Source organism: Syngnathus scovelli, chromosome 5, assembly GCF_024217435.2.
Source record: "Syngnathus scovelli strain Florida chromosome 5, RoL_Ssco_1.2, whole genome shotgun sequence".
Classification (NCBI taxonomy): Eukaryota; Metazoa; Chordata; class Actinopteri; order Syngnathiformes; family Syngnathidae; genus Syngnathus; species Syngnathus scovelli.
In genome coordinates, this window is record NC_090851.1 from 4,029,709 (window position 1) to 4,052,925 (window position 23,217).

Consider the following 23,217-nt stretch of genomic DNA (forward strand, 5'->3'; position numbering starts at 1 on the left):
ACACTTCATTGAGCCAATCACTTTGTGGATTTGTCTTGTGGGCGTTCCCAATGTGCATAGCCTCCTTTGGGGCGGGCCAGTGTTCGGTTGAGAGGCGCGCGCACACCGGCTGGTGGAGTACCACGGATGAGAGAGCGGGCAATAAAGAAGAAGGGATTCTTTTAGCTCGCATTGTACTTCCACGCGGATACTGGTAAACTCCACAGGAGGATTTTTTTCACCTGCTGCGTGTGGTACGTGTTACACAATAGCCCCAAATGTCTTTTTTCATCGTTTTCTCGCGTGGCTAGCACCGCTTTGCATTCACTGTGGCTAGCGGATTATTGTGCTGTGACTTTTCAATGATGGAGGACCTATCATGCTAGCCGGCGTCGCTACATTTAAACAATACGGTTTAGAGTCATCTTTCCCTCCATTAAGTTATAGGAATTAAGTCATTTGTTTGTTTGCAGCTAGAGTTTGTCGCGGTTCGGTCATTATCCGCCTTGCGTTTTATTTTATCTCCACCCAACGTCTCTTGAGCCGCCCACACCCATGATGAGATTCGTTCACAAGTCCGAAAAAAAAAGAGTCACAAGTTTGGTCGTGACGTTGGTTCAGTTTTTGGAGCACTGCAAATGAAAGCTAGCAAGCTGTATTTTACAAAGATAATCGACTACCCTTCAAATAACGGAAATTGTTACCCTCACATTGTAAAAAAAAAAAAAAAAAAAAAAGAGGCATTCTGATCCAGATGATTGCTAAACAGTAGTGAAATAAATTGAGTTAGTAATTAAAATGTATTTTTTCGCCCTTTGCATTCTATTCCTCTATAATATTCTGTACATTTATTTGTGTAACCCTAAACCAATTTAAAGAAATTAACTGTCCCACTGAGTCTGACTCATGATGTCACCAACTAGGCCACACCCCTTAAAGGCACACATCTACACAATTACCTCTTGATTTTATTTTTGGTGTTGCCGCGGGACATACAAAGTAGTGCTAAGGAGATGCAGTGCAGCCACACTGAACCCCCTCCCCACTATTATTCCATGACCTGACCCACATTCGTGTCCCACAGGCGCCTGCTGGGTTCAAGCATGGGACCTGCTTATGGGTTCAACATCTCCCAGTGTTCGTCAGTAAATCTTGTCCCTCATGACAAGCAGCCTTGCTTGCCCGCAGAGGTTCTTCCTCATCAAAGCAATCCGATTGCATCATATATACTGAGCCCTTTTCCACAATCGAATGGCGAATATATTAAGTAACTCTTCTGTTTGACTCCTTAAAGCTAACAATAGCAAGTTATTCTGCTAAATTTGGATACACCAAAAAAAACAGGGCAAATTTGAGCAGTTTTCCTCCCAAGAAGTCAGCAAAGGTCAGATTATCTGATGTATATAAAAGATTATCCTCAGTGATTAATTAGTGTGAGATGTGCCAACATTATAGTTATAAAATAACACTGGTGGTTTTAAAAAAAGATCAGTTACTGAAAGTACATTTTACATTAATAGAAAATCCTAGAAAATCACAATGTCCCGTCACTAGTAAGCTATGGTGAGCATTAGCAGGGCTGCAGGCTATTCGTATGGTCCTTGAGGACTCCTTGGCACGCAGGGGCAGTATGGTTAAATTATTATTAGATTTTTTTTTTTTTTTTTTTAAATCCAGTTAATTGAAAAAATAATTGACCGATTAATGGGTTCTTAAAATAATTGTTAGTTGCGGCCTTAATCTTCAATTATTTTTACACTGCAGTGGAGGTTTCCATGGGTGATGATTTCAAATGTGCATGTGGGCTGGTTACGTGCAGGGATGGAGGTGGAAGGTTTTCGATGTCTGTGTGGGCATCAATACGTCCACGCAGAGTTAAATATGGATGAGAGATACTTTAAGTGAAGGAGAAGCAATGCATTTGTGTCATTTCTTCAGAAATAAATATTAAAACTCTTTAATGAGAGCATGTGACTTGGAACTTTCCCCCTCAGGGTTGTTGGTTCATTTTTGTAGCGTGAAGAAACTCCACAAAACGTAACCTATTTTGTGTTCTGCTGTAGGTGGCCAAGCGAGGGAGTTCTGCTTCTGGTAGCTGCCGGCAATGTCGCAGAGGAGCGGGCAGGATGACCCGGAGCGGTACCTTTTTGTGGACCGCGCTGTGGTCTACAACCCGGCATCTCAGGCCGACTGGACGGCCAAGAGGCTGGTATGGATCCCTTCGGAACGCCACGGCTTCGAGGCGGCCAGCGTGCGCGAGGAGCGTGGCGACGAAGTCATCGTGGAGCTGGCGGAGAACGGGAAAAAGGCGTCGGTCAACAAAGACGACATCCAGAAGATGAACCCGCCCAAGTTCAGCAAGGTGGAAGACATGGCAGAGCTCACCTGCCTCAACGAAGCCTCCGTACTACACAACCTCAAGGATCGCTATTATTCGGGCCTCATTTACGTGAGTAATTTTGACATCTAGTTATGTTTGAATGGAGCCAGGGCAGGAATGCTCATTTCACCATCATGAATAAAAAAATTGATACTTTACTGACTAGTGTCTGGGCAGCCAAGCCTTTTGCCCTCAGGCCTGCTAATCCCACAAATACCCCCTGGGCTCCACTGTCAAGGGCAGCCAGCTGAGTCATTCCCGTCTCCCCACTGCTCGCGGCTCATGCTGGGTTGGTGGCAGTGATCCGTCTGTCTGGCTCTGTGCCCACTGTAGGGGGTCCATGAGGGGGTTAGTGTGGCACACGATATTACAAACAAGTTAGTCTATGCCAGATAGATGGGTTTGAATATTAGCATGATTTTTTTTTTGGTCTGCTTATATTGCATGATGCATATCTGAACTATGGATTTAACTCTTGACTTGACTTTATAGCAGCAGATGTTAAATGATTCACCGCCAGCCAACTTAAAATAGATATTTGCCGTCAATGGGAGTGAATGAGTTAACATAAAAGCAATTGCCAAACTGAACTGACCTCCGCAATTGTATTCAGATTGTCTTTGTTTCTTGTTTTAATAGACATATTCTGGTCTCTTCTGCGTGGTCATAAATCCCTACAAAAACCTCCCCATCTACTCTGAGAACATCGTGGAAATGTACCGGGGCAAAAAGAGGCACGAGATGCCCCCTCACATCTACGCCATCTCAGAGTCTGCTTACAGATGCATGCTGCAAGGTAAGTTGGCTGCTCTCCTCCATTGTACGATACGTTTTGAATCCAAAACACCATCCGCTCCCGATATTTGATATCCCCCGCTTTGGATGTGATCGTAACTTCAGATGATGTCACGGTCATTGTGCGAAGATGAGTTCATCGGTTTCATGAGGAACGGATGGTTCAGCCTCGAGACTTTGTCATGATTAACGATTGCTGGTTTTCATTTTGGCGGGTGTATCGTTCACAGACAGCAAGCTTCCTTTTGCTTCCGCCTTTGTAAATTGTTTATCATCTTGCGCGGTGCTTTCAAGTGGTTAGGGCTAATCGATCTTATTTTTCATGGTCATTCTAAGCACCTTTAAGAAAAGGCTTTATCGATTCAGCCCAAAACTCGTGACTGAAGTCCTTTGCACTGAATTGCATCTCCAAGCATCCTTGTTGGCAAAGCTCCCAACTATCTGAGTGAACAGTGACCAACTGGGCTCTGAGCATCAAGAACACAGAGGGTGACCCCATTGTGCTCGACAATAAGACCTCTGTGCCACGGAGATGCCCTCCGACTAAGGGTGGTGACAAACTGGACAGCCCTTGTCACTCTTTTCAGCCTTCGCAAAACAACACAGCATCATCTGTTTTCATACTTTTTGCCTTTTCTTTAAAATTACGAATGGTAAACTCAGCCAAACTCGGTGCTCGTTTGTATGTAGCTAAAAAAAAATGATTCACCGATAACCAGTAGTTGTAGTAATGTATTGAACGAATAAGACAGCTGGAGTGTCTCCTCCGCCTCCAAAACTGTTCTCCAGCTGCTCGACAATGTCGGAAGTTGCAGCAATTGTGGCGGCACTACGTCAGCATATTGAATGTAAAACCAAACAAGCATCACAATTGTGGCATTTTTACCAATGAAGCTCGCTTTTGTGCTCCGGAAGCTTCCGGTTTCTTCATCTTGTGTCTGCGGAATCTTGGATTAGGATTTCATATCATTAGTGATGTCACAAATGTTACTTCCAGGCTGAGATCTTAATACCCGATTTTTCAACAAGCATGTGTCTTGTCAATATTCAAACGCAAAAGACACAAATGGGAGGAACCCCTCGAACGCAGCGCCATTCTAACTCTTCCCCGTTAATGGCGTCGTGCTTTGAAAAAGAGGTTTGTAGGTTGGAGATTAGCGGGTGCCAGCTGCTCGGGTCGGCGGCCCCGAGCATCTCAACAACCTGATTAATATTAGCGATCATCCAGTTGGATAGTAAAACACAAGTTGATGAAGATGGACGGAAATCTGTCGTGTCTAATTTGTTTCCATTTTTGATTGGCATCCTCGGCTTGTCAGAGAACGTACAGAAGTCGTAGAATCAAATTTGTACGATTGTTTAGATCGCAGAGTGGTTGGCAACGATGCATAACATTTGGAGCTGCTAGCAAACGACGGGATCCTGTTATTGGCTAACGGGTGTCTGAGTCTTGCAGGAATCCGATAATGACCTCTGCATAGCCAAGCAACGCTCTGATGCCTTGTTTAACGGGGTGTTAGCTAACACAAATAAGCAGACTAGTAAACTTAATGAACATCTGTTGTTCATCAGTATCCTTGTTTACTGCTGATATGATATCACTATACTCTGAGTCATTAGCTCGCTAAAAGTGCTTTATGAATAATAAAAAGCATGACGAGATATGTCATGTCAGCAGTCCCAGCACCCCATGAAGGCTCCCGAGATGGGGCAGCACCACACTCTGAACCTGAAGTTGATGTTTATCAACCTCCATCTTAGATTAGTTAGATAGCGAGCGTGAAGTGATTTACACAGCCAAGAATGTCGGATCAAACGCTTGGGAATGTTTATAATAAGAGTGTACACAAAGAGAAGGCTTTGCCTCCACCTGGTAGCAATTCTAGCTCAGTCATGACCCTTTGAAGCAAGAACCTAAAACCTTCGCTACACGATGCCACACACGATTCTGAGATTCGGCACATTGCTAAAAGGTACAGCAATGGTTTTCGCTATAGTTCTGTTACTCCTGTATGGATAAATATTCTCAAATTTCATGGTAACATTGCTCGCTAGTGAAGTTATTTCTCTCAAAGGCGAAGGTGCTTCTTTATTTTTGGCCCTTTTGCTGTCAAGTCCGCTGAGAGTGGCAAGGAAGCATCGGACCAGTAGAACCAAAATACGTCTTCATGTTCAACTCATCCATCACATCTTTTTTTCCATTTTCTCTTCTCCAGTCAGTTCTTGGCTACCTTTCTGCCTGTCAAATATGATTTGTTATAGAACTGATATATTTATAAAGTAGAGAGCCTTTTCTTGAAATTAGAAATATTACTGGGGGAGTGTCTCTAGATTTGATTCCATAGCCGGCTCAAAAATGTTCCACATCGGAAAGCAAACATTGAGGATCTTTACGGCATATGTTTCCATTTTTAAAAGTGCAGCTGACACACATCAACCCGACCTCTACTGACACCGGTGCTCTTTGTCATTTTGCTCTTTAAATAAATTGTTATAATCGATTCACCACTCTTAACTTTCGCAACACTAGATATCCGTGGCCCGGTCAGTTCTTTCCACCAGAAAGTGTTGCCTGATATGTGGAATATGGATGGCAATAATTCGGTTCATGACATTTAAACTTTCAGTCGAACTTACTGCACACACGTATGTAATAAACTTTATAAAACAAACAGCAGTTATTATGTTATAGTGTTAAAGTTTGATATTAATTTTTATTTTTTAAATTTTTTTTTTTTAGGTTTGGAAGTATCACTGCAATTTGATACCTTAATTTCCAGCCATAGAAAATTAGGTTAAGCTTCTTTTTTTTTTTTTTTTTAGCACTTTTAGCTGTACTTATAATTCAGCAAAATTATCAAAATTATATCCTGCATTGAAAACTTTCTCTGTTTTTACTTTCTGTTACTCTTGGCTTGAAAATGGAGTAATGTCAACACTGGCAGAGTCATGTGAAACTGTCACAACCTCCTCTAGTCATGTGCAACCACACGCTCCTCTTATGCCTATCAAGTAAGATTATAGGAAAATTCTGAATGGATGTTTGTTTTATTTCCTCTTTTGCAAGGATACCCAGATTGTCTGCGGTCTTGTGCTGGTGCAGATGTTAACGTATGGAAGGGAAGAGAGAGGATTCTATTTTTTCCACCGTGCCTGGATTTAGACTGATAAACAGGAGCTATGTGAGCGGTGTTGGCGTGTTGCTTCAGATAGCAACACCAATGAAGAGGCTTGTTGAAACGGTTCACTTTGCTTTATATCAGGCTTAGACTCCATTTTCAAAATCGATTTATGTTTCCCATATGTCCTTCTCGGATTAAGTATGATACTACCTGAACCTCCATTTTCGGTCACTGCCATTTGTACTGAACAGACATTTTCTCCATTTATTTTATTTTTTAAAGATCCACTATTTTTTTTTTTTTTTTTAAGATCTACTGAGATCTATTTTCTTGCTAACTGACAATGTGGAAAAGGCCAAAGAGGTGTTTGTGTGTGGCCACGCGCCCATGTCACAGAATTTAACTGCAGGAAGTTCCCGCGGGGTCAATGCCAGGAAATCCAGATTGCCCCTGATGATTCCTCCAGCTGTGTCCTCATTCAGATACTTTTTTTTTCCATTTTCCACATAGTCAGCACTTTACCTGTCAGTAACTCCACTTATGTTGACATACACAAAACAGTTGCTCAAAGTGTTTTTCAAAAGATTCCCCATGAAGGTAAATCAATGCCACGATTCTTTTGCTTCCAACAATCTGTGACTTATTGTTTTCTTTCTTTTTTGTTTCCCTACAGATCGAGAGGACCAGTCCATTCTGTGCACGTGAGTCTACAGACTACAATTTATATTGCGGAATTACAATTACACATTGGATGGATTTGAAAGTAACAGGCGTATAATTAAGTGGCTCTGAGTGAAGCAGCCAACGTCGCAAGGTCAAGTGTTGCTCCAAGTCCTTGTGAAGCTAACCAGACTGTTGCTACTTGTAAGAAAAACATTTTTGACATTTTTGTCACATCTGGTTTTTCGACTCACAAGAGTGTGCCGATGACAGGAATGGAAAAAATTCCAAACTTATCAAGACGCCAATCGTGCCCACAGCCTTGCTCTCCGGAGGTCAGCGTCTTATTTTGTACTTCCATTTTTACATTGGCCGCAAATACCAAAACTGTAGTTGCTCTTTTACCAACTGTGATTTTTTTCTTTCTTGCAAACATTTGTACTGCAACATTTTCATTGGGTGATAAAGTATAATGATTTGTATTTTTCCATTTGGGTATTTATTTGACGTAACATGTTTAAGGTTGCATGTACCTACGAATATTAAAGATTATTTTTGGAGTAAAAAGACGTGATAACGTGGAATGTCACACCCAGCACTTTAATCTTTGTGATGGATTGGTATAAATCCCTCCACCATTACCTGTGCTTTACTCATATTTACATTGAGCCACACTCACTCACCCGAAAGAGTCCAACACTAATTTGTGCATTCTTGGCATGTGCAAATTTGTACTTTGGGTAAAACCCCAGACGTGCTTTAAATCGCAAGTGCTACGAGACTTTAAGGATTTTGTCTTTCGGTCTTTGGAGGGTTTTTTTTTTGTTCGCAACACCACAGAGAGAGCTGCAAAAAGCAAACTCGACATTTACAAAACCACAATTTGCTAAGCTAAGCTAAGCTGCATCCCGGTCCTGAGCAGCCGTTTGTGTTTTCCTGAGAGCAGTTTAGCGTCTGCAATTGTCTACAGCTGTCTCTTCTTTCCTGATGTTTTTTTTTTAATGACAGAGATAAAGATGAGATGGATTCGTAGTTCATTCCGGGGCACTTTTTGCAAAGCTTGATGTTCTTTTGTCTTTCCCAGTGGTGAGTCTGGAGCTGGCAAAACAGAGAACACAAAGAAGGTCATCCAGTACCTGGCACATGTTGCCTCCTCCCACAAAGGAAGGAAAGACCACAACATTCCTGTGAGTATTATCTCAACATTAGTTTCCGTCAAAGAAACTGATCAGTTTAACTGACGCATCCATGTCTGCATAAAAAAAAAAAAATGGCCGCCATGCTGGGGTTGGCTAGTTGCATATCGAGTAACACTTTGCAATTTGTTCCTTTGTAACAAACAGCCAGAATCTCCCAAACCCATGAAGCTCCAGGCAAGTCTATTTTTCATTCTACGCTTCATCAATCATTCACAAACGTTTGGTTAATAACACTTAGTAGAAAATGACAAAATCCAAACAAACATTGAACACAATTTTTGACGACATAAAATTGACCGTGCTTACTTTGTTTTTTATTGTCAGACACAAAATGCAGTTGTAAGTACTTTTTTTTTGTAAGATGGCATGTCCTTGTAAACGTCCATGATTGTCTTTCACAAACATATACGTTGTCTATGTAAATGTGCCATTATGTAAAGTTATATACACACATAAGTAACATAAGTATTTGATTGATTCATTGTCCAAGTGTCATATCCAAACATTTACCCAAGCGTCAAAAACAATAGCAACATTGAGTTTAGAGAAGACAGACCAATAAGAAAGTCTTGCATTGATGTCATGATTGACTTGTTATAATAACACTTGAATCCCCCCTCATGTCCTACAGAGTGGAGTCCTCTTTTATGTGAGTAGAAAGTAGCTTTTCACCTGACTGGCTTTACTTGCAATACAAAGGGGGCGGGGCTCTACCTACTTTGCTTCCATCCACACTTTGAAAGACTCAATGCTTTCAGACTTTCATACGGTTTTTACAGCAACACATCTTGCCGCGTTTTATTTGAACATATTCATATTACATTGGAAAATGTGTTGAAATTTTGATTTTCCCTCTGCTCAAAGCTCAACAAAATTAGAGGCCTTCTTGGAAAGCCCTTTATTCAGAACTTGAAGTCAGAAAATGGCTTAAGCGCCTTTGTTTTCAGATGACTTCCCCACATCAACTTGGCCTTGACCCGATTTAAGTACTTTGTACCGATTCCAAGGAGTGACCGTTTATGTGCTCTTTAGATAAGTCAACTTTTTTTTTTTTGTGTGTGTGTGTGACCTACACAGCAGATGTTTCACCACTGAGTGCACATCCTGAACTGAAAAGATTTAGTGGTGCAGTTTGACTGATCCTCTTTGACTCTTCTCAATCTGTCCAGCCTTCTACACCGCCCGCCAAAAATGCCTGTGTTGCGGGGAGACACAAACTTGTAGCTAAGGCAGCGAAATAGCCAAAACGATGGAATAATTAAAGGCCTTCAGAAAGACTCGCAATAACAGCTGCACAACAATCGGAGTCACTTGTGGCGGCTGGCCAGAGTCAGACACACCACTAACTCTCATTGCATCAGAAATGTGGGTCAGCTAACGTGGACCCCCTCTGGGCTTTATAATCGGCTTGTATTTTTGGGTCTTTTTCTTTGTGAGCCAAAGAAAAAAAATATATATTTGTGGTTTGCAATCCACAATCCCAATTTGCTGCTCAAAGACTCAATTAAAAAGCATGAATTTGCTTTCCAAGTCTGACATCACATGCTTCAGCGCTGATTCCACTTTTGCGGAAAACATGTCCCCCCCTTTGAGCTTCTGTAGCTATTCTTGAAATTTGGCAAAAATATTCCCCCGAAAAAAAAAAAAAAAAGCCTTTCCCTCAGCATTTTTGGATTCTCTGGTTAGGATTTAGCTCACCGTGTGGCTTTAGATGGAAACAGTAAATGGGCCAGATGTTTAAACAGCTGCATAAATAGTATATTTATTTATTTTGCTTCTCAAAAGTGTCCAGTTTGACTGCTTGTTCATGGAATAATTCACTTTTTGTGTCCAGAAAAAACATTTCCCAAGATAGCCTCTTGCCAGTTATCTCATATTTGCTGCATACTAGTTGAAATCTCATAAGAACAAAAAATTATTTTAAAAAGGCCAAACTTCCCCCACCCAGTGACAACAAAAATTGCATTTATGTGCAAAGCGACACAGTACAAGTAGTCACTATAAAAAGTTTTTACATTTTTAAAAATAATATACCGAGTTAAATCATCTTCACTAATTGTTAAATATTAAAGACTGTGTTGTCTTTTCAAGCTTTATATTTTGTAACAAAATTTATTTGAGAAATAAGCAATTGCCAAGAAATAGAATTTTACCTTGAACAATATTACCAAAAATTACAATAATCATAAATAATAATGTTTTAGTGTTAGTTTTATAAATATAGATTTTTTTAAACAGTTATTTTAAATTGTATTCTGGGTTATTTTCAATTCAGTCTCATTAGCTTGCATTTTTTGTATGCAGAATTACAAATCTGAATAGACGTGATGTGTGTGTGTGTGTGTCTTGGCGTTTTTTTATCAATAATTTCTGTCCCCCCTTTTTTTTTTTTTTACTGCTGTCATAATATATCCGTCCTTATTTTGTCTACTTAACACATTGTCAGTTCGTCTGTCTTGTCTTGAAACACATGACCGCCAGATGTTACTTTCTGCCTGCATGGATCTTCTTTTTTTTTTTTTTCCTTTTTTTTTTTAATTGCACAATTACTTTCTTATTTATACATGTTGTCAAAGGACGGCTGTAACACTTCATGCTTTTTTTTCCCCACAGGGTGAACTGGAACGTCAGCTCTTACAAGCCAACCCTATCCTGGAATCATTTGGGAACGCCAAGACGGTGAAAAACGACAACTCGTCGCGTTTTGTAAGTGCAAGATGCGTTCATTCTTATCTTTTAAAACTCTATTCTAAATGTCAACGTATGTCATCACCTCGTTTTCCTGAAGCATTTATTTTCTATTGCAGGGGAAATTCATCCGCATCAACTTTGACGTCACCGGATATATTGTTGGGGCCAACATTGAAACATGTATCTTTTTTTAAAATTTATTTTATTGACTTTGTTAGGGGGAAATTAAATGTCAAATATTTAAAGAACAATTCCTTGACCTATTTGTCTGTCAGATTTATTGGAGAAATCCAGAGCTATCCGCCAAGCCAAAGATGAACGCACCTTCCATATTTTTTACCAGCTGTTGGCAGGAGCCGGAGAACACCTCAAATGTGTGTATGCAACATGGATGCTCCTCTTTTTATCTATATATATATATATATTTTATGGTTTATAATCGTATTCCTACCTCTGTAGCTGATCTGCTTTTGGAGGGATTCAACAACTACCGGTTCCTGTCTAATGGCAACCTCCCAATCCCGGGCCAGCAGGATAAAGACAATTTTCAAGAGACTATGGAGGCCATGCACATTATGAGCTTCTCTCACGAGGAGATTGTGGGTATGTGGATTTTGAAATACTGTCTGAAATGCTAAGTTCTTTTAGCAACCATAGTCGCGTCATTAATGTAAAGCATATTTTCTCTGTTTTGTTTATTTCTCCTGGTTTCTCATTCTCCTAGCCATGTTGAAAGTGGTGTCCTCGGTTCTTCAATTTGGGAACATTATCTTTAAGAAGGAAAGGAACACCGACCAGGCCTCCATGCCTGATAACACAGGTAAAAATTGTAAACAAATATCGAAGGTTAGATGTAGATTTCTTACACTGGTTTCATATCTGCATTCAATCCAGTTCGGACTGTTATTGACTAGAATGTGACTATTTCTAGAAGAGGCTTGACAGCTTCTTTTTTTTTTTTTCCTCGAGCTCCAGACTGTTCCATTATATTTTAGGCAACTGGTGTAATCTGTCATACAATTTCAGGAAAAACTCCAAGGTCGAAGTCTTAGTTTTAATCCGTTTTGGAAATGTTATTATATATCAGAGTAGCCAAAAGTTCTAAACTGGATTGATCCAACTAATTTCAATTTTCTAGCCGCTCAGAAGCTGTGTCACCTGTTGGGAATGAGTGTCATGGAATTTACCAGAGCCATCCTCTCTCCAAGGATCAAAGTGGGAAGAGACTATGTTCAGAAAGCCCAAACCAAAGAGCAGGTTGGTCTTCTGTAGATCTACTCCCACACTACTAACAATACACATAATCATAATACCATATTTGAAGAATATTTGTAAACACTCTGGTCCTTGCACCAGGCTGACTTTGCTGTGGAGGCCTTGGCCAAAGCCACGTATGAGCGTCTCTTTCGCTGGCTGGTCCATCGCATTAACAAAGCGCTGGACAGGACCAAAAGACAGGGGGCCTCCTTTATCGGGATCCTGGATATTGCCGGTTTTGAGATCTTCCAGGTTTGACTCCTTCCATCGTTGCATTATTCATTTTGAGATGTTATTAAAGATATTATCCCAATAGTGCGTTTTGAAATCCAAAATTTTTCTCCCTCTTTCGTAACAGCTGAACTCCTTTGAGCAACTGTGCATCAACTACACCAATGAGAAGCTGCAGCAGCTCTTCAATCACACCATGTTCATCCTTGAGCAAGAAGAATACCAGCGGGAGGGAATCGAGTGGAGCTTCATCGACTTCGGCCTCGACCTGCAGCCATGCATCGACCTCATTGAGAGGCCGGTCGGTAGTGAAATAAAATTGTCATGTCAAGGATTTTATCGTGAGCGCTTGAAGTTTTCCTTCTGTTCCTTCTAGGCAAACCCTCCGGGGGTGTTAGCTTTGCTGGATGAGGAGTGCTGGTTCCCCAAGGCCACAGACAAGACCTTTGTGGACAAGCTGATCCAGGAACAAGGAACACACACCAAGTTCCAGAAACCGCGGCAGCTCAAAGACAAAGCCGACTTCTGTATCATCCACTATGCTGGAAGGGTACGTTCACTACATCCATTGTGACATTTTAATCAATAATTGTTACAGACTAGCCTCACTTAAGTGATACCGTGCAGTATTTCTCCTCCTCCGCAATCATCTACAAGTGGAAAGAAACTACTAATCCGATATCAGCTTCTCCTGTGGTAGAAATTGGGGTGGCGTTACACAACAGTGCAGAGCGAGACCTGCCGAGGAGGACATCTGCTTAGCATTATAACGACCGTCTTGCACAACTATCATTGAAAACCGCAAAGATTTGCATTTTTTGTGCGGTGGGTGGAAAGAATGTTGAAGAGCAAAGACACATCGCCAAATGTTTAATATTAGGTATGCGCACAATAAATGATCTGGTGTGAACTGAAGACTTGATCTGTCTACGACGGCCATCTGAAATCTTTGTACATCAATTTGAATTCCCTGAAAGATTTTTTAAATAACTCGACATCTTTTATTTCATCTTGTATGGTGTCCTTCCTCAGGTGGACTACAAAGCCGACGAGTGGTTAATGAAGAACATGGACCCTCTCAATGACAACGTGGCCACACTTCTGCATCAATCCACTGACAAATTTGTGGCCGAGTTGTGGAAAGACGGTGAGTCGTTTCACTAGCTGTCGTAACAATTCACCTAAAGAACCTTTTAACCTAACGGCTGGCTCTGCCCGGACAACTTCTTTAACAAGCCTCCTCCCCTCTCTGTCTGTGTTTATAGAGATTCAGACAATTCAAAGGGCTTCATTCTATGACACTGTCACTAGTCTGGATGAGCCAGCAGGTGAATAGTAGCGTCATAGCAGACCTGGGCCAAAATAGTCGTGACATTTTGATCCCAACATGCTCAAATGACAAACAAAAGGGCCTGCCAGCACATTTTAGCCCAGATCTGATGGATCTATGTGTCATTGCTTCAGACAGTGTCGCCATTTGCTTCCAGGCTGCATGGCTCCATGTCTTGGCCATAAGCAAGTAGCACCAAGCCTTGAGCTAGCTGCCTTTAGTCGTACTAGTACGCTATGTGTGCTGATATGGGTCTCGTGATTGTTATATTCTTAAACAAGCTTTCGGGTGTGGTGTTAGGATGTGTCCCCGCTTGTGTCGTGAGATAACGTGAAATGAGTTGAATCAAGGTCTGCGCTGAGGTTTAACGACATCGATTTCCCCGCCTTTCCCCTTCGTAGCGGCCAATTGAAACCAGATGCCGCTTGTGGTGTTTGTGTTGGCCATGAGCTGAGTGTTGGAGGGTTCACACAGCCGCCACTCGTTGCGTTGCTACAGTCTGCCACTCATTAAAGTCTTGTGACCGTAATTCACCCAATGTTAGGTTACTACTTGGGAAGCCTTTTTTTTTTTTTTTTTTACAGTTTGTCTGCCATGTCGACTTTGCAGACTGTAAATAGACTAGACAGGTGATATCTGTTGTCATGTGTTGGAGGCAAAACACTACTAATGCCTTCTTAGCCTGAATTTTTTGTTATTCTAAGTTTAAAGGAATGCTTTTTGGGAACAAGTTCTAATACTGTACTTCACATGGACAAAAAATTATATATATATATATATAGAGCCACAATATGTTTATTTTTTTATTTTTATTTTTTTAAGCCATATGATTGTTTTTAGCCCTGAATCAATGTGTTCATTGACCTGTAATTTATGACTCAAATTTGTTAAATTTATTTATTTATTTATTTATTTATTTTTTAGCCCTGAATCAATGTGTTCATTGATATGCAGTTTATTATTCACTGTATAGTTTCAAGCTACAAGTGAATGTTAAGAAATAGTGCACAAGTCAGCCAGTTTGTGTGCCTGCTGCTATCTTCCGGTCATTTGCAGTGTTCCTCTCATCCGTCTCCATCGGGCCTTGTAACTCCATCACCACATCAGACACCATTGCTCCTTTCACTTTGTCAAAATGACTCGGTTCTAACCGGTTCTCCCCGTCCGTCTCCGCCCACCAGTGGATCGTATAGTGGGTCTGGACCAGGTGGCGGGCATGAACGAGACGGCGTTTGGCGCCACCTACAAAACCAAGAAAGGCATGTTTAGGACGGTGGGGCAGCTCTACAAGGAGTCGCTCACCAAGCTCATGGCCACGCTGAGGAACACCAACCCCAACTTTGTCCGCTGTATCATCCCCAACCACGAAAAACGAGTAAATGCATACTTTAAATATAGATCGGAGTAAGTGCAATTGGAGATCGTTGTCACCATCTCACTCGATTATTTTCCCTCTTCCAGGCGGGGAAACTGGAGCCTCACCTAGTTCTGGATCAGTTGAGGTGCAATGGCGTCCTTGAGGGGATCCGTATCTGCAGACAGGGCTTCCCTAACCGCATTGTCTTCCAGGAGTTCAGACAGAGGTGACATTTTTTGTTATTGTTCTCACACTACCCCGGTGATGTCATCATTCGTTGACTTGTGTTCTCTTCTGCTGACAGATATGAAATCCTCACTCCCAACGCTATCCCCAAGGGCTTCATGGATGGGAAACAAGCTTGTGAGAGAATGGTAATGCGTGTTTTCTAGCTGTAATGGTTAGTTATTGGACCGTAACAATATTTCTTTCCCCAGATTCAAGCACTTGAGTTGGACCCCAACCTGTTTCGCATCGGGCAGAGCAAGATCTTCTTTCGAACTGGCGTTCTGGCTCACTTGGAGGAGGAGCGGGATCTGAAGATCACTGACATCATCATTTACTTCCAGTCTGTGTGTCGTGGATACCTGGCACGCAAGTGAGTCGAAGTGATTTTTTTTTTTTTAAAGATTATCCTCGCTAGGTAGCAGCATCTAACTTGTCCCCGCTTCATAGGGCCTTTGCTAAGAAACAGCAACAGCTAAGTGCCTTGAAGGTTCTCCAGAGAAACTGTGCGGCTTACCTGAAGCTGCGACATTGGCAGTGGTGGAGACTTTTTACTAAGGTGAGAAAAGCCACACCTGATTTTTCTCGCTACAGGGGAACACTACATTTACACCAACTTCTTTTATCCTGTCAGGTGAAGCCTCTTTTGCAAGTCACAAGGCAGGAGGAAGAGATGCAAGCCAAAGATGAGGAGCTGGTCAAGGTGAAGGAGAGACAGCAGATGGTGGAGAATGAGCTTGTGGAGATGGAGAGGAAACATCAACAGGTTGACATGTCTGCTTTAAACAAAAGCTTTTTTCTTTTTTTTTTTCTAAATAGCATTAAATTCAACAAATTTCCCCTGAGCAGCTCGCGGAGGAGAAGAGCATTTTAGCAGAGCAGCTCCAGGCCGAAACGGAGCTCTTTGCAGAGGCTGAAGAGATGAGAGCTCGTCTGGCCTCCAGGAAACAAGAGCTTGAGGAGATCCTCCATGACTTGGAGTCTCGCGTGGAGGAGGAAGAGGAGAGGAACCAAAGTCTGCAGAATGAAAAGAAAAAGATGCAGTCTCACATTCAGGTTTGTCTTTTTTTTGTGAGGGCTCAGCGTTGAAATCATCTCATCTCATGTATTTGGTCTTCTACACAGGACCTCGAGGAGCAGCTCGATGAGGAGGAGGCCGCACGGCAGAAGCTTCAGCTTGACAAAGTGACAGCCGAGGCAAAGATCAAGAAATTAGAAGAAGACATTGTGCTGCTCGAGGATCAAAATACCAAGTTCCACAAGGTGAGCGGTGCTGGAGACAACTTATGAATCATCTAAACTTGCATTCTCAGTAATTCTTTTTTTTTAATATGAAATAAATCAAATTACAAAAGGCCCAGTCCAAATATATATATATTTTTTTTATCTGACAGGAGAAGAAGCTGCTGGAGGACAGGATCAACGAAGCTACCACCATGCTAACAGAGGAGGAGGAGAAAGCGAAGAACCTTGGCAAGCTCAAGAACAAGCAAGAAATGATGATGGTGGATCTGGAGGGTACGAGAGGCCGCCCACATGCATGATCAGTTTGCTCAATATGTTTTTTTCCATAAAAAAACATTCCGTGTATCCCATGTTTGTGTTACCACAGAGCGCCTGAAGAAGGAGGAGAAAACACGTCAAGAGCTGGAGAAGGCAAAACGCAAGCTGGACGCCGAGACGACTGACCTGCAAGACCAGATTGCTGAGCTGCAGTTGCAGATTGAGGAATTGAAAATCCAGTTGGCCAAAAAAGAAGAGGAACTCCAGGCATCTTTAGCCAGGTTAGATTGCAACTGCTCTTGTTTGGTTCTTGGCCGAACATTGCGCTTTACTTTTTTTCTTCTTAATGTGGTCAACCAATAAGACTAACCCAAAAACACACCCCTAAATTGGATTTACAGCAGCAGGTCAAACATGTGGCACACCTCGCTGTTTGATGACTTTCCATGTTGTATGACTACACTTATCCTCTTCCCTGCCTGTGTGTAATCCATCTCCATGGCAACCACACTTGCAGAGGACTGAGCCACAAGCAATACCTCAAATAGACATGACAACAAAGACAGTGGTGAGATAACACTGCGCCTGTCAACTGAGCGCATGCTGCTCTTTATCAGCCAGGTCACACTGAATAACACATACACACACAAACACACACACACTCGGGGTGCAATGGTACAGATAACCCAAGGTGCGGTCTGTACGGTTTTTGCTACTGCTAACGCCAAGGCTTTTTTTTTTTTTTAATGATAAGTAAGGCTTTTTTTTTTTTTTTTTAAAGACTGTTTATAGTAAGGCTTCTCTCCTTACACTTCTTTCAGGACTGACGAGGAGACAGCGCACAAGAACAATGCCCTCAAGCAGATCCGGGAGTTGCAGGCCCAACTGTCTGAGCTCCAGGAGGACCTGGAGTCTGAGAAAATGTGCAGAAGTAAAGCGGAAAAACTGAAGAGGGACCTCAGCGAGGAGCTTGAGGCTCTGAAGACCGAGTTGGAAGACACGTTGGACACCACTGCCGCCCAGCAGGAACTCAGGTGCGTGGATGTAAGCAAAAAAAAAAAAAAATCCCGTCTCTCTTTGTAATGTACAATTTTTTTCATTGTGACACAAGGACCAAGCGAGAGCAAGAAGTAGCTGAGCTGAAGAAAGCAATTGAGGAGGAGGGCAAAAACCATGAGGCCCAGATCCAAGAAATGAGGCAGAGGCACGCCATTGCGCTGGAGGAACTGTCTGAGCAACTGGATCAGGCTAAGAGGGTGAGTCTTCAACAGTGGTCAAGAAGACCCAGTCAGAACACGGCTCAAAATTCCATCACTTTTCTGCAGTTCAAGTCCAATTTGGAAAAGAACAAGCAGTGTCTGGAAAACGACAACAAAGAGTTAGTCTGCGAGGTGAAGATTCTGCAGCAGACCAAGACAGAGTCCGAACACAAGCGGAAGAAGCTGGAGTCCATGATGCAGGAGTTTACGGCCAGAACCACCGAGATGGAGCGAGCCAAGGGGGAGATGGCCGACCGTTCCCACAAACTCCAGGTAGACTTCAACAACATTCATATCCAACTGCTGCTCGATTTATTTTGTTGACGTCATTTTATGTCCTCATCTAGTTGGAACTGGACAATGTGTCAACCTTGCTGGAGGAGACAGAGAAGAAGGGCATCAAACTGACCAAGGATGTTGACAACTTGGGAAGCCAGCTGCAGGATGCGCACGTATGAAATACCGCAACGTCAAACTGCACACAAATCTTTGCTCAGTGCAATCCCCAAACGGCGTGTTTTTGTGGCTGCAGGAGTTACTACAGGAGGAGACTCGTCAGAAGCTGAACCTGGGCAGCCGGGTGCGTCAGCTGGAGGACGAGAAGAACACTTTGCTGGAGCAGCAGGAGGAGGAAGAGGAAGCCCGACGCAACTTGGAGAAACAGCTGCAGACGGTTCAAGCTCAGGTATGAGTTGACGCTTAGATGCAAAGAGAACTCTTCCTCCATCATGTGATCATCAGAATATTTCTCACTCCCTGTAGCTGCTTGAGACCAAGAAGAAGCTGGAGGAGGATGTGGGATCCATGGAGTGTCTAGAAGAGGTGAAAAGAAAGCTCCAGAAAGATGTAGAGTTGACCAGCCAGCGTCTGGAAGAGAAAGCCATGGCTATGGACAAGATGGAGAAGACCAAAAACAGACTGCAGCAGGAGCTAGATGATCTGGTGGTGGACTTGGACCACCAAAGGCAGATAGTCTCCAACCTGGAAAAGAAGCAGAAGAAATTTGACCAGGTTCGCTTTGGAATTTTGAATTTGTCAAAGCCTCTGAATATGACGGTCGTGTCTCGCTTGCATGCGACAGATGCTAGCTGAGGAGAAGACTGTTTCAGCCCGCTATGCCGAGGAGCGTGACCGCGCGGAGGCCGAGGCCAGGGAGAAAGAGACCAAGGCCTTGTCCATGGCCAGAGCTCTGGAGGAAGCTCTGGAGGCCAAGGAGGAGCTGGAGAGGTTCAACAAGCAGCTCCGTGCAGAAATGGAAGACCTGATGAGCTCAAAGGATGATGTGGGGAAGAATGTAAGTGACACCACTTATCCATAAAAGTAGGGCTCTGAAAAGTGCTCTAAAAAGTGCTGCTCCTCACAGGTCCACGAGCTAGAGAAGTCCAAGCGTACACTGGAGCAACAGGTGGAGGAGATGCGGACTCAGCTGGAAGAGCTGGAGGACGAGCTGCAGGCCACCGAGGATGCCAAATTGCGTCTCGAGGTCAACATGCAGGCCATGAAAGCCCAATTTGATCGAGACTTGCTGGCCAGGGATGAGCAAGGCGACGAGAAGAAGAGGGCGCTGGTCAAACAGGTTGCTCTTTATAACGTCGACATTTGTTATAAGACCAAGATATGAGCTGAACCGAGACGTGTCTCGATGCGAGCAGGTGCGCGAAATGGAGGCGGAGTTGGAAGACGAGAGGAAGCAGAGGACGCTCGCCGTGGCCTCCAAGAAGAAGCTGGAGATGGATCTCAGCGAGCTGGAGGGACAAATAGAAGCCGCCAACAAAGCCAGGGATGAGGCCATGAAGCAACTGAAGAAACTACAGGTCCACACAAGTTCATTTCTCCATCTCAGTCCTCACCGCAGAGTGTTCAACCCCCCCTTTTTTTTTTTTTTTTTTTTTTTTTAAATCAGACTCAGATGAAAGACTATCAGAGGGAGCTGGAGGAGGCACGGGCCTCCAGGGACGAGATCTTCACGCAGTCCAAAGAGAACGAGAAGAAACTCAAAAGTCTCGAAGCTGAAATTTTACAACTACAAGAGGTGAGTGAGCAATTGTAAAGCCAATGGTCAGCGTCATGTTCGTTACCATGACAACCAGGAACACAGTCATCATTACTTTCAAATCACGTGTCGTAGGATCACGCAGCCTCCGAGAGAGCCCGCCGGCACGCCGAACAGGAGCGGGACGAACTGGCCGACGAAATCTCCAACAGCACTTCCGGAAAGTTAGTCTGCGTCCGTCCGTCTCTTTTGGAAGTGTTGACAAAAGCGGAGTTTGTTGACGTCGGTGCTTTTGTCAGGTCTTTGCTGCTGGATGAGAAGAGGAGGCTGGAAGCTCAAATCGCCCAGCTGGAGGAGGAACTCGAGGAGGAGCAGGGCAACACAGAGCTGCTTAACGAGCGCTTCAGAAAGAGCACTTTGCAGGTACGCAGACATTCGCAACACTGAAAGGGTGATTAGATTTAAGCAAGTTAGCATTTATACTTAAAATTAGTATACGATTTCTCCAGGTGGAGACTCTAAGCACGGAGCTGGCCGCAGAGCGCGGCACCTCCCAAAAGAGCGAGAACGCTCGGCAACAGATGGAGCGTCAGAACAAGGTCCTACCAATGTCCGCAGACGGCCTTGAACACAGGCAGGCCTCACGAGTAAAAATCCCGTTTGTCCCACACAGGAGCTGAAGGCCAAGCTAGCAGAGCTGGAAGGCTCAGTCAAGTCCAAATTCAAAGCTTCCATCACGGCACTGGAAGCCAAAATTCTCCAGCTGGAGGAGCAGCTGGAACAAGAAGCAAAGTAGGTGCTAATGTTCTCAAAAGGCACCGCCTGAAGTAAACCATCAAATGGTTCCTCTTCAGAGAGAGAGCAGCGGCTAACAAGATAGTCCGACGCACGGAGAAGAAGCTGAAGGAGGTGATGATGCAGGTGGAGGACGAGCGGCGTCATGCTGACCAGTATAAGGAACAGGTGAGCCGCTTCACTTTTTCTCTTTGTCCTTCATTGCCACATTAATAGTGCAAAAATCGATGGCATCCGATTCCCTGGAAAAAGTTGTTTTTTCTGTATTGAGTTTTGAAGTCCTTTATTTGCTCTGGTCTTCTTCTCTCTATTCAACGTGACCGTGGCGGTCCAGATGGAGAAAGGCAACTCACGTATGAAACAACTGAAGCGTCAGCTGGAGGAAGCGGAGGAGGAGGCCACCAAGGCCAACGCGTCTCGGAGGAAGCTGCAGAGGGAGCTGGATGACGCCAGCGAGGCCAGCGAAGGTCTCAGTCGTGAGATCAGCAGCCTCAAGAGCAGACTCAGGTAAAAGGTTGCGCTCCGTGCCCACGCAATTTGTTCATCCTGGAAGTTGGGCATTTTGTTTTATTGCACTCAGGCGAGGCGGTCCCGTCAGCTTCTCGTCCTCCGGCCGCTCGGGTCACCACAACCTGAACGTGGACGGCGCCTCCGCGGACCGCTCCGACGACGACGCCGATAGTCGCACCAGCGACTTCAACGACATCGGCAATGTGGAGTGAACACATTACGCTCGCGCGCCGACCCGGACTTAAAACGATGCGGCACATGTTCTCACCAGTACCACACCACAGCGGTACCTTGACATACAAGTGACCCAAGTTTTTCCACAGTTAACAACTCACCCATTCCAAAATTGAAGTTGTAATTGTGTATAGAGGCTGCAAGGCAGTGGCAAAGGACATAAAATAGAGAGTATTAATAATACACACCCTTCAATAACATGCTAGCACAAACAAATACGTGCACTAGCACTTTACACAAACTGTATTAAGTTCCTAAAGTCACATGAACACAAAAAAATTGTTGCGCAACTCCAGGGCTATTAGAAGCTTTCAAGGACAGCCAACTAAAAAGGACATCTCAATTGTGTTTTATCACTAAAAATAAAATTGATAAAAATATACTGAACGAGATAGAAATTATACCATGAAAGTTTCTTTTTTTTGTTTTAGTTTAGTTTTTTTTGTGGCAGTATTCAGGCAAATTTCTTCACATTCTATTTTATAATTTTCTAACTGTACAATGCTGTATAGTGCTATTTTTCTTAAGATATGAGCAACTTGAGTTATCGGGTGGTCAAGTAACGGTTCAAACTTTTAAGTCATGGTACCGCTGTATCTCTAATCTGCCAAGCAACACTTCCTCCCTCTTTCCTTAGAAGCGAGGCACCGAGTCCACAAGAGGCAAATGGACATGCTGCCTTTTATACTCCAGTGTCCATCACGTCCATCAAACTTCTCAAATATGTCACAACAGAAAAAGCTAATCAATGCATCTCCAAGGAACTGAATTCAAAGTGGATGACAACACTGTGATGAAAAGACACTGGACATGGCAACACATGGCGACGGAACGGACTGCTGAGAGCTGCACAGTGACGTTAAAGTGGAAGACCACGTCACGCACATTTTTCTTCTTTTTGCTACTCATACAAAAAAAGACTGGAAGAAAAAAAACATATTTAGTCTGAGGAAAGTTGGTTGAACATTTATTCCATAGCCTTCATTTCCATTCCCAAGTCCATTCAGTGCACTAGTTGAATGAAAAAAAATCTCCACTTCAGTGTTGAAATTGTCCTCCTGTTGTGTTTTGTATAGTTAGTCACTAGTAACTTGTAGTTGACCTACTAGTTGCTAGTGAGGACAAAGAGCGTACTAGTACATGGACCTTAAACCGGTGGCTTAAATTAAACACAAGTCAGTCTGTCCCAAATATGATTGCAACAATAATGCAAACAAAACTTTATCTGATGGAGATTGAGTAAATGTTCAACTGGCTTTCCTTCATCTCATATAAAGTGCACGTCATCTCCTTTGTGTACAATGACAAAGATTCAACGTATGTTTCTTTGAACGTGCCTTAGACACTAAATAAGAACATAAACGGCTGAGGATTTTTGCTCCAAAAGCTAACCAGAAATGATCCAACCACTTGTTTTTGTTTTGTTGCTGTGCTTCATATCATGGTACAAGACACGATGATGCTTTTACCTTCACTCATTCTGGCTCTGAATTACATTTAGAAGTCTCAATTATTGTACTGGATCATTTTCATTTGGTTGGAAGCTTTAATAGGCTCAAGTAGTTGACACCAAGTTACTATAAATATGATGGTGATGATTGTCATTATTATTATTCAGCAGGCATTCCACTACAAATATTCCCACAGTTTCTCATATAACTGGATTTCTAGACAGTATTTTTTTTTTTTTTTTTAAA

The 23,217-nt window shown here is 43.0% G+C and overlaps 1 protein-coding gene across 2 annotated transcripts; it reads left to right on the top strand.

The window, feature by feature from the left end:
- Nucleotides 1-91: 91 nt before the first annotated feature.
- LOC125969270 (myosin-10) lies at nucleotides 92-23,209 on the top strand. Of its 2 annotated transcripts, XM_049721162.2 has the most exons (44): nucleotides 92-233; nucleotides 2,043-2,428; nucleotides 2,999-3,155; nucleotides 6,950-6,977; nucleotides 8,021-8,123; nucleotides 8,280-8,309; nucleotides 8,767-8,784; nucleotides 10,749-10,841; nucleotides 10,943-11,006; nucleotides 11,102-11,200; nucleotides 11,286-11,429; nucleotides 11,551-11,646; nucleotides 11,965-12,083; nucleotides 12,183-12,335; nucleotides 12,442-12,615; nucleotides 12,691-12,864; nucleotides 13,347-13,461; nucleotides 14,826-15,019; nucleotides 15,106-15,227; nucleotides 15,306-15,375; nucleotides 15,439-15,599; nucleotides 15,677-15,785; nucleotides 15,861-15,992; nucleotides 16,076-16,282; nucleotides 16,352-16,489; nucleotides 16,621-16,744; nucleotides 16,839-17,010; nucleotides 17,551-17,763; nucleotides 17,841-17,985; nucleotides 18,055-18,261; nucleotides 18,336-18,440; nucleotides 18,521-18,673; nucleotides 18,751-18,999; nucleotides 19,070-19,282; nucleotides 19,352-19,564; nucleotides 19,641-19,802; nucleotides 19,892-20,020; nucleotides 20,117-20,205; nucleotides 20,281-20,404; nucleotides 20,491-20,580; nucleotides 20,655-20,773; nucleotides 20,836-20,944; nucleotides 21,111-21,283; nucleotides 21,357-23,209. In XM_049721162.2, exons 2-44 carry the CDS (start codon nucleotides 2,084-2,086, stop codon nucleotides 21,496-21,498), a joined length of 5,976 nt encoding a protein of 1,991 aa, XP_049577119.1. In that variant the 5' UTR covers nucleotides 92-233; nucleotides 2,043-2,083; the 3' UTR covers nucleotides 21,499-23,209. The 2 variants fall into 2 exon arrangements, with proteins under 2 accessions (XP_049577119.1, XP_049577120.1); XM_049721163.2 differs by lacking the exon at nucleotides 8,767-8,784.
- Nucleotides 23,210-23,217: the final 8 nt, after the last annotated feature.

Bases quoted from the DNA above. Each gene is read 5' to 3' on its own strand.
- LOC125969270 (XM_049721162.2), top strand. From the start codon at position 2,084: ATGTCGCAGAGGAGCGGGCAGGATGACCCGGAGCGGTACCTTTTTGTG. The intron at 12,336-12,441 runs GTTTGACTCCTT...CTTTCGTAACAG, and splicing joins CCGGTTTTGAGATCTTCCAG to CTGAACTCCTTTGAGCAACT. The intron at 20,206-20,280 runs GTTAGTCTGCGT...TGCTTTTGTCAG, and splicing joins TCCAACAGCACTTCCGGAAA to GTCTTTGCTGCTGGATGAGA.